We start from the raw sequence: 11,403 nt of genomic DNA on the forward strand, positions 1-11,403 counted from the left end.
AATGGCTTTCATGTTGCCTTCGCGTACCTCGGATATTACAAAATTACTCTCCTGGAGCAATAACTTGTCGTATTTGATTCATGCTTTAAAGTAAAGACGATTCATATTTACATCAGTTCACACGTGACATTTGAAAGAGCGGAAGACACCTTAAATTTTCCCTGCCTTTATTCTTTCTCACAAGTACGATTTGGACATTTGGAGAGGTACGCGAATGCAACATGACAACCAAACCGGATCGTGACGTCATTGTGCTACGTGGAAAGGAAGTAGCGAACATGCTAGCGTTAGCCGAGCTTCAAGTCCAGTGCGACCAAAACAAACGATGACGCCCGTGAAAAAGAGCCGAAAAAGGCGAAAATTAACCACCGGAGTTGATTTCGCTTGACAGCTGGCGTTGACTTTTGGGTTATTTAGCAGCTAAAGGTCTTTGCTGGGGACTCACTTGTAGGGAACCCCTCATTTTAGGTGCGAATTTAGCAGTTTTTCTAGCTGAAACTACTTGACCATAATGTACAGCAGCAATGTTATGTTTTTTCGATAACGTCAACCTCTAATTTCATCAGGTTCCTCTATGTTATCTGCCTGCGAAGCTTTAGAGAACGGAAGTAAACTTGACTTTTGTAAAGAGGTTAACGATAAATAAGGAAAATGATGCGAATTATCGTCAGTACTTGGTGACGTCGAAAACCCCTTTTGAAGTCATTAAGCCGAGTTAACTAACAAGCTAGCTGCGTTATCAGAATGAGTTGGTTCAACGCGTCTCACCTGTCCAGCTTCGCTAAACAAGCTTTAACGACAGCGCAGAAGTCGATTGACCGAGTTCTGGACATCAAAGAAGAAGACCAATGGGGTGACACGGTTGTAATGCCTTATGACGGTAAGCAAGTGGTATCAGAAACCGTATGTATTTATCATGCAAGTCCCTAAAGTCTTAAAGGATCAATGTAATATCTGTTTTAGACACAACATCCCCTGGGAAGGTTTCCGTGAGTGGAGGATGGGGTATGACTCAGTGGGAAGCCCCCGCTGAAGAAAAGGCCACCACTCCTCCTCTCAACTCCGAGGCCATTACGACGCCCGTCACTCGCACAGTTGTGGATGAATCCGAAAACTTTTTCAGTGCCTTTCTGTCACCAGGAGATGTTCCAGTGACCAAAGCGAAAGTTGTGTCTGTACCCCCTGCAAAGTCTCAAAGACGAACTCAAGAGACGGAGAAGAAAAGCCAAGGAGCTTTGCTGCAGATCCAAAGTGAGGATGGGTTTGTAGAGCCAACAGAACCTACAGAACAGAGCGTTGAGAGTCAAACAGTGGCCGACGACCAGCCGGATGAGGCCAAGTCCTCAACAGCAGCACCTTATTCTGATGCCATCCTCCTCCAGCCAGTTTCTCCAGTTACCTCCCCTGGTGACCACCCTTTCAGTCCTGACTGTGTGAAAACGGATGCTGAGTCGGTTCCATCAGAATCCAAAACGGAGCCGGAACCAGAAGATCCACCCGAACAACAGGCAGAGACGGATTCCCCAAACTCCTCTGAGTCTCCTCCTCCTTCTGAAGCTAAAAGCTCTCCCCTGGCGGATCCCACAACCCCCACGTCCACCAAGGAAGTTCTCCCGGGTCAAAAAGACTCTAAACCAGAGGACCGTCAGAACGACACGCCCTCTCCTCCGGTCAGTGCTTTCTCCTCAGGAACTTCCACCACAAGTGACATTGAAGTGCTCGACCACGAGAGCGTGCAGAGCGAAAGCTCGGCCAGCTCCAGGCAAGAAACCAGCGAGAGCAAAACTGGGCTTCACCTGATGCAGGGCTCCTTCCAGCTCCTCACTGCCTCCACCTGCGGGGATTTCGCTCGACTGGAAGACTACCACAAACTCACGGAGAGCTGCGGCTCCTCCTCGGACGCGTTCGAGCGTATCGATTCGTTCAGCGTGCAGTCGCTGGACAGCCGAAGTGTCAGCGAGGTGAACTCGGACGACGAGATCCCCGGCAGCCGGACTCTGGCCTCCGTCACGGCGGGACCCGCTCCCCCGACGGAGACGTGTCCGAAGCAGGAGGACGGAGCGGAGGAGAACGCTGGTGAGGAGAACGACGGCAAGGAGGAAGGATACGCCGAGACGGGGAAGGAGCAGTCGCTGGACGAGATGGAGGAGAGCGGACGGAGCGCGACTCCTGTAAACAGCGAGCAGCCAGACGAGTTGTGCGCTGGTGTTGATGACGACGCGATGTTTGGTTCTACCTGCAGCGCAGAAGAAAATATCACTCCACCAATCACAGAAGAGATGAAAAGTGTCTCACCTGCCCAGATACTGGAGCTGCAAAAGGTACCCGAGTACTAAAGATGTGTACAAAGCACGAACATTCAAATGGGACTGAGTTGCCATTCCACAATCAATTATCATCAATTATTATCGCAATAGTATACATGCAATAATTCATTTAGCCAAATTCTGCATCTGTTGGCTTAGAATGTTAGCTAAGATTGTTCATAGCTAACATTTATTCATTCATTCATAGCAAGTCAATGTCAGATGTTGTGCTCTGCATGACAGTAAGTGGTGAATTTGATTAACTTGTTTCCGTGGGAACGGACAGATTCATCCAGCAACTATCTTTGCTGGCTGATAAATTGTCCCAGAAATCATTGCGATAAATGATGTTGTTTTGAGACCGTTTTCAAGTGATATAATGGGAATGGCATGACAGTGCAAGCCCACTCTCTCAAAGATCAATAAACTTAAATTTCTAATGAACATTCTACAACATCCAAAATCAACAAACAAAACAACCGAAACGACAAATAAAATGGCTGCTGACGTCTGTAAAAAACACTGCCCTTCAGAAAAGGGGCTAGTTGAGACCAATGTACCAAACTGAAACATTTTGTCATCCACAGAAATAAAGAGACACGGGAGAAACAATATTGCAAATGGAAATGATCGAGCTTGTTCTAATTTATTATATAACTTATTGCGACACACTTAAACATCAAGACATACAAAGTATGTATGCGACTTCTAGAGGTCTCAAATATGTGATTCTCTGCGCACAAGAAAATAACTGCTAGAGAAGATATAGATGATGTAAATATATTAATAAAAATCATCTTTGTACTTTGCAAGGTTAATGTTTACGATTTTTGCCAATCGCACTTGCTGAAACGGCTGTACCCGACCTACCAAATTCAGGTGTTTTCAATTACTTTCTTTTAGATTGAGTTTTATTTCTTTTTAATCCATTGTGTGGATCTACTGTTCTTCAAATCTACAGGCTGCATTATATTAGGAAAACATACGACATGCAATAATGTTGCTGGACCAAACAATGGCAACATTCTCTTACTGTGGGTTTATATATTCTAGATAATGACAACTTTATCCATCTTAATATTACTTCAAATCAGAAGAAACCTGTTGGTATAATTAAAATATAATTCTAAACCTAAATCTGGAAGGGATGTGAATAAATTGGGGCTTAATCGTACCATTCGATTGACAGAACTCGTTATTCTTCATTGAGAGTCTCAATATTTTGGGAGCCAAACCATTTCACGACCCTGTATTTGTTTCTAGAGGACTCCAAAGCGCCGTTCACATGCTGATGTTTCACAAAATATTTATGGATGTATTTCAGGTTATCGACGATCTGTCAAGCCGCCTTGAGAAGAGAGAGTCTCAGCTGCTGGCTGTTAGCAAAGACAAGGCCAGGCTGGAGGAGGAGTGTGACAATTTAAAAGAGTGAGTTTGTCTCCCTTATGTACGCACCAAGACGTACACGTTCCTTTTTAAGTTCAATGCTATTGTAAAATTATACTTTGTACTGATAATAAAGTAAGCTTATGCATTGTTTGTTCGTCTGTCAGTGAAGTGATAAGCCTGAAGGAAGAGAGCTCCACTGTGCAGTCCCTGAAAGACGAGTTCACTCAGCGCATAGCGGATGCAGAAAGAAAGGCTCAGCTGGCCTGCAAGGAGAGAGACATCGCCAAGAAGGTGATTATAATATAAGGGTTTGTTGACACAGACATCAAAGTTACTCTGGCAAAGATTGTAAATTTTCATTTTTTTTTGCTGCTGCCTTTGTATTTTACAGGAGATCAAAGGATTGCGAGAAGAGCTTAGTACAAGACTGAACTCGAGTGATACAATGGAGCTCATCCGAGAGAAGGAGGAGCAGATCAGAGGTCTGCTGGAAGAGGGTGAGAGTCATTACTGTTCAAGCACGCCGGTCCCAGTTCACCTTCTTGAACCAACCAAACGCCTGGTTTAGCAACCAGCAAAGGAAATATGTGTGTTTTGGTCACAACCCAAAAAAAATACAAAATGCTAAATTGCCCTGTCATATTACATTGAGAGAACATGTGGAAAATGAAAGCGAACCATCAGGTCAAGTATCTTCTACCAGAAATACTACCAGAAGAGTGATTTCTCTTTTTCGATGGTTTATTTCTCTCGCTGTTAGGTGAAAAACTGTCGAAACAGCAGCTGCAACACAGTAACATCATCAAGAAACTGCGTGTGAAGGAAAAAGAGTGTGACAGCAGGATTACGAAGCAGCAAAAGAAAATCAAGGAGCAAGAGGAGGAGCTTAGGCATCTGCAGCAGGTGAGTGTCAAGTACATGTCAGAACGATTTGCTAATTTGCTCTTATGTGATTATGCTGAGCACGCTCCTATTTTTAAAGATGGTGCTTTTTGTTCATGCTGGTTAGAAACGGCTCATGTTTCAGGTTAAACAATAGATCATGTGTTCTGCGGAAAATTATGGCACGGTGAGCTTCAGGTGTTTTCAAGATTTGGAAAGTGATTCATTTCTGGACAAAGTCCTTGAGAGTGCTTGATATTCAAACTGCACAGTTTATTGATAAAGTGCAATCTAACGGTTTAAATTTGGAAACCATAATTTACAATTGAAACCAGATATTTTTATACACCTAATAAAAAGACACAGTTTTTTTCCCCTTACTGTTTGAAGGTAAATTAGACTCAACTTTTCTTGTTTTAGCTTTGTTAGAATTACCAAAATTATTTCTATTTGCTAAAAGCCAGAAAACTTATTGTGGACAATTTTTAGATATTTTTGGTGACTTTCTTTGTATATTGTGTTTTTAGCAGTTAATTTGAGGATGAAGATCATTTACCTTAACATTGTTTCAATGTAATGAAAATGAAATATTTTTCATTACATTGAAACAATATTGCATTGTTTCAATGTAATGAATATTTATTATTTCTAACGGCGCAATTACTTATGGATCAGCTTATATTTTGTACATTAAACAACATTTTTGAAATTGGTGTTTTGTTCTCAGACCAATCAAGTGACAGACTTACCAAAACAGAAAACGTTGCTATATTTCAGCTTACTTCATCCCTGCTAAAGAAACTAGAATTTCACAACCAAAAAAAATATTAACAGTTGTAAATCATATAATAACGAATTGAAGCTTTCTGGTTTTCACTTCATTTGTAATGTTTCTGTCCCTTAAGCTTGGTGGTGAAAAAGTTTGAAAATTGACCTCAAATGCTCAAAAAGTGCTTAAATTCTTCACAGGTTTCAGGAAAAACACAAGAAACCTGGAACCTGTTAGCAGAATCACAAGTTTTCCTTTTAATTTGTTATTCGGTACTTTGTTCTGAGCGTTAGCTCGATTCCTGATTCTCTGGTTGCAGGTTCTGGATGGGAAAGAGGAGGTGGAGAAGCAGCACAGAGAGAACATCAAGAAGCTGAACAGTGTGGTGGAGCAGCAGGAGAAGGAGCTGAGCAGGCTGCAGACAGATGACGAGGAACTGCAGGAGAAAAACAGGAGCCTCCAAGCTGCCCTGGACAGCGCTTATAAGTAAATATTTAAATTTTCATTATTGACACTGAATATTTGGAGCGCTAGCTCATAAGACGATTTCAATGAGTTTGACCGTCATTCAGTTTGATCCTAGAAAATGTTTTTTTTTTTTCCTTTTTGGTTCTCCATGTAGTTCAGGTATTAGTCCTAAATAGTAAAGATCAGTTCATTACTCAGATGATGGCAGCCATATGCTCCAAGTATCAAAATTAATTTTGGTTTTGTATTTTTTAATTCTTGAAAAATAAGTACAGGTAAGATCTTAAAAACTGCAGAAGATCTCTGTGGGTCCTCCTTCTAGCAATTGCAGTTTTATTTTACTAATTTAATGCATTTGGTAAATAATAGAACCAGTACTCCAGAAATATTAGAATTAGGATGCTGTGAAAGTAAAAAGAATGCATGACAAAAACAGAAACACTTGAAAACTACTTCTAAAAAACCGTATCAATTACCTGGAATTACGAAAAAATTTATTTTCCAGTGGTAAAGGTTTACAGAAGCCTGCAAGGCTTTACGTCAGTCAATAGTTTATTTGGATCAATAAAACAAACTCTTTAGCTCAATTTCTCTTGCTAGCAGTACTAAAGAGCACCACTACCTGGTGTGGTTCATTATATTAGACAAGAATGAGTAATTATAACTTTCATTTGAAGTCAGTATTAGTAATTTAGAAACAGTTCTTGACCTAAAAAAATAGTTTTTAACCCACGTTGTGTGGGGAGTCTACAAGTTAGCCGAAGTTAGCTCAGCCTTTTATGTCCTTTATATTTATCAGTGTCCATAGTTTATCTGAACCGTTTTTTTTTTCTTCTTTTTTTTGTGCAACATGTTGGAAAAAAAATCACTTATTGAGCAACAAGAGCATGGTGAAAAGAATTTTTGAATTAGAAAAAAAAAAAAAAAGCTAATGTTTACTTTCAAATGCTGCAGTCCAGCGGCATGGCAGCAATATTTTGATATGCTTCCTGTTCCTCTCTGTTTCCAGGGAGCTGGCAGAGCTTCACAAGGCTCACGCTAGCAGAGCGAGCGAGGCCGAAGAGGCGGCTCTAAGCAGGGAAATCCAGGCCAAGGAGCAGCTGAGTTTAGCTCTTGAGAAGGCTCAGGAGGAGGCCAGGATCCAGCAGGAGGCCCTTGCCAACCAGGTACCACAACCCAGCACGGCAAATCCTTCTCAGCCGAACATGCAGCTATAGCTTCCAGTCACTTTTGGGATGTTTTTGGCACATTGTGTCATGATTAAGCATAAAAACAAGTCTTCAAACAGCTTTTAAGAACATTTGACAGATGACTTTAAAGCAGCAAAATGGATTAAGTCGTTTAACATTTTCCTAGTGAACTTTGCTTCCTACAGTGCTGTAAGCTACAGATTGCGTTAGCATAAATATGCAGTCGCTATTTAATTATACAGCTGCAGCGTCATGTAACAGAAACAGAAAAGCCGATCAGAGAAGATGGGAATATTTGTTTGTTGTTCTGTCCCATAAAATCCCAATAACTTTGTAGTTGTCATGTGACAGGATGCAAAAAGTCAAGCAGTGTGAATACTTCTGCAAGAAACTATATGTAGCAATTTCTTTTAGTCATTTTTCCACTTTGCCTCCGTTACACCATCCATGTCCAAAGTGGGGAATTTGGACGTTTTGTGTCCCCCAACTTGTAGTTCAAGAGTGATACAAATTTGTTTATTAAACTTTTCATTTTAAAAAAATTTTTACAACAGAAAATGTTAAGTGCAACACAAAATATTTGTCTTTTATAATAAGTAGAATTATGTCCGTTCAGAGACTTTTACTGAAAAGTCGACCCATATCAGCTTTCATTTAATTTATTCAATTCGGCTAAAAAAATATAGCAAAACGTTTTGACAGAAAGTCGTGTTTTTATAACTGGGAATAAATTTTGTTGAAGCGAGTCTAAAAGAGTTTGGAAACTAGATACCTTTCATTTAACACATCAAATGTGCAAAATCATTTTTACGTTTTGTGAATAAGGGTGCTTTAGTTGCTTAATTTTTATTTATTTATTTTTTTTTTTTCTTAGCCCGCATAAACTGTTAACACCACAAAAAGTTTGCTGTACTCCATAAGCCATGTTGACTCAAACATGCGTTTTTTGTTTAAACGCACTTACTGGCGTTTGATGTCACATTCATTCTCACGGATCAGCAGCTTAAAGACAATAATAGTTTCTCTGTCTTTTGCTGCCCTGCTTTTGTAAATATGCAAATAGTGGAGAACCTGTTCCAGAGCAGCGTGACTGAACTGTTTGTCATCTCCTGTTTGCAGGTGGCTGACCTGAGGATAGCTCTGCAGAGAACGGAGCAACAGCAGGCCAGGAAAGAAGATTATTTGAGGGAGGAGATCAGTGAGCTTCAGCAGGTAAGAAAATGTTGTTAATAAATTTTTTTTTTCCTATGGAGCAAGACATTCCATCATGACTGGAACAGGTTTTGTCTAATCCACTCCACGTGATCTCAATGTGTTTCAGAGACTGCAGGAGGCAGAGACCAGGAACCAGGAGCTCAGCCAGAGCGTCACCTCAGCAACGCGGCCTCTGCTGCGACAAATCGAGAACCTACAAGCCTCGCTGGGCGGACAAACCGCGTCCTGGGAGAAACTAGAGAAGAACATCTCCGACAGGCTAGGTGAGACTCGAGAGCGCGTCAAGTCGCGGTTTGTAAAACGGTCGGCCAAACGCAGAGGTGTCCATGAAGCCTGACTCTCTTTCTGGCCGTCTGAACAGCGGATGCCCAGACTCAGCTGGCTGTCGCCGTGGAGAAGGAGCGATCGGCGGCAGAGGAACTGTTATCCATCAAGTCCCAGCTGGCTTCGTTGGAATCCCAGAATTCCTTGCTCCGGCAGGAAAAAGCCAGAGTCTTGGCTCAGCTGGAGGCGGAGAAAAGCAAGAGGGAGAAACTGGAGGACGAGAGCAGCAGGTAATGTCAATTGTCAGAGAATAGCAAGGTTTGAACACAGATTTTCCAGCGTATTGTTCATATAATGTAAAGTTTGTAGATCAGAGCTGTCAGATTGTTTTTGATTTTCCTAAGTTTTCTCAAGATGTGTGGAGCTGGCAAAAAAATAGACCACAAAAACCACTTTTCTCTGGTGTTTGTACTATAGTTCTTTCTGTCTTACATTTGTCAAAATCATATGAACAATAAAGAAATGATCATATTTTTGTAAAAGTAGAAAAACTAGCCTCTTTACTGCTTTAAATTAAAGCATCTAGATAATTTTCTGTGTTTTAGTTTAAATTTATTCTATAAATACCATTAAATCATGGTATTTTTACGCAAAGGTTAGTAAAACAGTATCTCTCACCAGCTCAACCCTACTTTTAATTTAGCAGTAACTCTCCTTCTGAGATCTGCCTTAGTAATGTTCCAAGTCTGTTAAAACAAAACCATTCATGGAAATAACTTTTTGTTTTTTATTCAATTAAGTCTATATGTCCAGCATCATTTCTCTTACATTGCAAATACATGTCTCTGTTGTTCTGTGGCCATAGTCTGACGGTCCACTCAGGTCTACTACTCACAGTTTAATGGCTGTTTAAGGACTTGCAAACAACTAATGTGTTTTCAGATGTTTTATCCTTAACCACAGGGAAAGATGAAGACGAGCGGTTATGAAAGAAGAATGAATAAAAGAACATGAACATGCAAACTGCTAGAAGTTTGAAAAATACACAGAGCTTCCTGGATGTCCCAAGATGTTTTTGAGGGTTTCAGGAAACCGCAGGTCTTTTGTTATGCGTGCTGTGTGTGAGTTGGTCCTGCTGGAAGCCCCTCCCCCTCCGGCAGCCTGAGCCTCGTGGCTTTTATCTTCCGTGTGGAGGTGGGGCTGTTCAACCGGGCCAGTGGCGCAATGGATAACGCGTCTGACTACGGATCAGAAGATTCTAGGTTCGACTCCTGGCTGGCTCGATCCTTTTAGTCGACAGTTTCGACTATATTTGGGCCTCCATGAAATAAAATGAACAGAATGCTATGAAACGGGTAATAAAGACGTGCAAAACTGCGTGTCTTAGAGTGAAAGTTGTGAAGAAGTATTGTTGTGTGCCACTGTATCAAACAGAAGTAGTTTGATCTCAAAAGAGCATTTGAAATGGTTTATGATCATTTTAAATATCTTTACCTAGGGAGCATGCAGAGCTGACAAATCTGAAAGGAGAACACAGTCGGATGCTAGAAGAGGCCAAGAAAGAAAAGGTAAGGCAGGAAGTTTTCCTACTTGTTCTCTGTTACAAAAAACAGCTCCTCATGCGTCTCTTTGCTTCTTTAACCAGCTACTGCTGACCAACCAGCTAGAGATGGAAAAGATGAAGGTAGAGCAAGAGAAGAAGAAATGCTATCTCGCACAAGAAGCACTAAAGGAAAAGGTGCATAAGAATTTTTCTTATTTGACACAAAGCATTTTCATTTTATTTCAGTTCATCCAAATTTACTCATTTCTTCCTCAACCAGGAGCGTAAAGCTGTAACACACTCTATTGGAGAACCGCCAGCGGCTTCCACGCCGTCCTTGTCCCGCTCCAGTTCCGTCAGCGGGATGGAAAACGCTGGGCTGCACACCTCTGTTCTGTCGCAGGTGCATCCTGTTTTTGATCAGATTTATTTACAGAAATTGAGCCGTTTTTAGCGTTATTTGAGAATGGATTCTGAATGTTTTTATGCTTCGTTTTAATCATCCTCAGGATGACTGTTTGGACCACTCAATGGGAGCAATGACCATGTCGATGTCGATGAGCGGAACCAACCTGTACGAGGCAGCCAGGCTGTCTGGAGGCTCCAGCATCATAGAGAACCTCCAGTCCCAGCTTAAACTGAGAGAAGGAGAGATAGCTCAGTTGCAGGTAATACAGAAAATAAAAACAAACAACATGACTCATTTTTGATCAGGTGTAAAAAGAAAAAAAAAAGAAGAAAAAAGTCTTCAGTCAGTGGTTTCTTGAAATTCATTGCAATACATACTGCTACTGGAGATCTTTCCTGCCCACAGCCATCACCGTCTACAATAACTCTTTAATTAAAAGAGTTGCAACAGCATTTGATTTCCCTTTGGCATCGATAACGTATTCTTGAACTGAAGTTAGCTTAATTTTGTTGTAGCTCGAGATCGCCAGTTTGGAGAGAAGTCGCTCAGTGATGGCAGAGGAGCTGGTTCGGCTCACGAATCAAAACGATGAGATGCAGGAGAAAGTGAAGGACATCCCAAAGTTGAAAATTCAACTCAAGGTGCGGACAACAAACGATTAATTCATTGTTGAGTATGCATTCCTTACCATGGCTTCAAATGGCAAACGATGCATCTGTGTCTGTGGATTTCAGGATCTGGAGCAGAGACACAACACCATCCTGCAGATGTACGGAGAAAAGGCTGAGGAAGCGGAGGAACTGAGACTGGACCTAGAAGATGTCAAAAATATGTACAAAACTCAGATTGATGAGTTACTAAAGAATCAGAAATAAAGTAGTTTCACCTGCTTTCCCCTCCTTGTAACTCAGTTGTTCTTGTTTGCCACAGATGCACTCAAATAACAGCAAAGAGGAAAACGTCTAACT

The 11,403-nt window shown here is 41.3% G+C and overlaps 1 protein-coding gene and 1 non-coding gene across 2 annotated transcripts; both read left to right on the forward strand.

Moving 5' to 3' along the window:
* Window positions 1-253: 253 nt before the first annotated feature.
* tmf1 (TATA element modulatory factor 1) lies at window positions 254-11,341 on the forward strand. Its single transcript, XM_007573580.2, has 17 exons — window positions 254-880; window positions 964-2,321; window positions 3,631-3,734; window positions 3,860-3,986; window positions 4,087-4,192; window positions 4,456-4,598; window positions 5,666-5,832; window positions 6,824-6,980; window positions 8,124-8,216; window positions 8,326-8,482; window positions 8,581-8,773; window positions 9,982-10,051; window positions 10,129-10,221; window positions 10,307-10,429; window positions 10,536-10,694; window positions 10,951-11,076; window positions 11,170-11,341. Exons 1-17 carry the CDS (start codon window positions 745-747, stop codon window positions 11,308-11,310), a joined length of 3,453 nt encoding a protein of 1,150 aa, XP_007573642.1. The 5' UTR covers window positions 254-744; the 3' UTR covers window positions 11,311-11,341.
* trnar-acg (transfer RNA arginine (anticodon ACG)) lies at window positions 9,694-9,766 on the forward strand. The gene has a single exon. It is a non-coding gene; the product is annotated as a tRNA-Arg (tRNA).
* Window positions 11,342-11,403: the final 62 nt, after the last annotated feature.

This window comes from Poecilia formosa, unplaced genomic scaffold (assembly GCF_000485575.1).
Source record: "Poecilia formosa unplaced genomic scaffold, Poecilia_formosa-5.1.2 Scaffold334, whole genome shotgun sequence".
Taxonomy (NCBI): domain Eukaryota; kingdom Metazoa; phylum Chordata; class Actinopteri; order Cyprinodontiformes; family Poeciliidae; genus Poecilia; species Poecilia formosa.

Coding starts and splice junctions, on each gene's coding strand:
- tmf1 (XM_007573580.2), top strand. CDS start 745: ATGAGTTGGTTCAACGCGTCTCACCTGTCCAGCTTCGCTAAACAAGCT. Junction 6,981..8,123: donor AGGAGGCCCTTGCCAACCAG/GTACCACAACCC, acceptor TCCTGTTTGCAG/GTGGCTGACCTGAGGATAGC. Junction 11,077..11,169: donor AGTTGAAAATTCAACTCAAG/GTGCGGACAACA, acceptor TGTGGATTTCAG/GATCTGGAGCAGAGACACAA.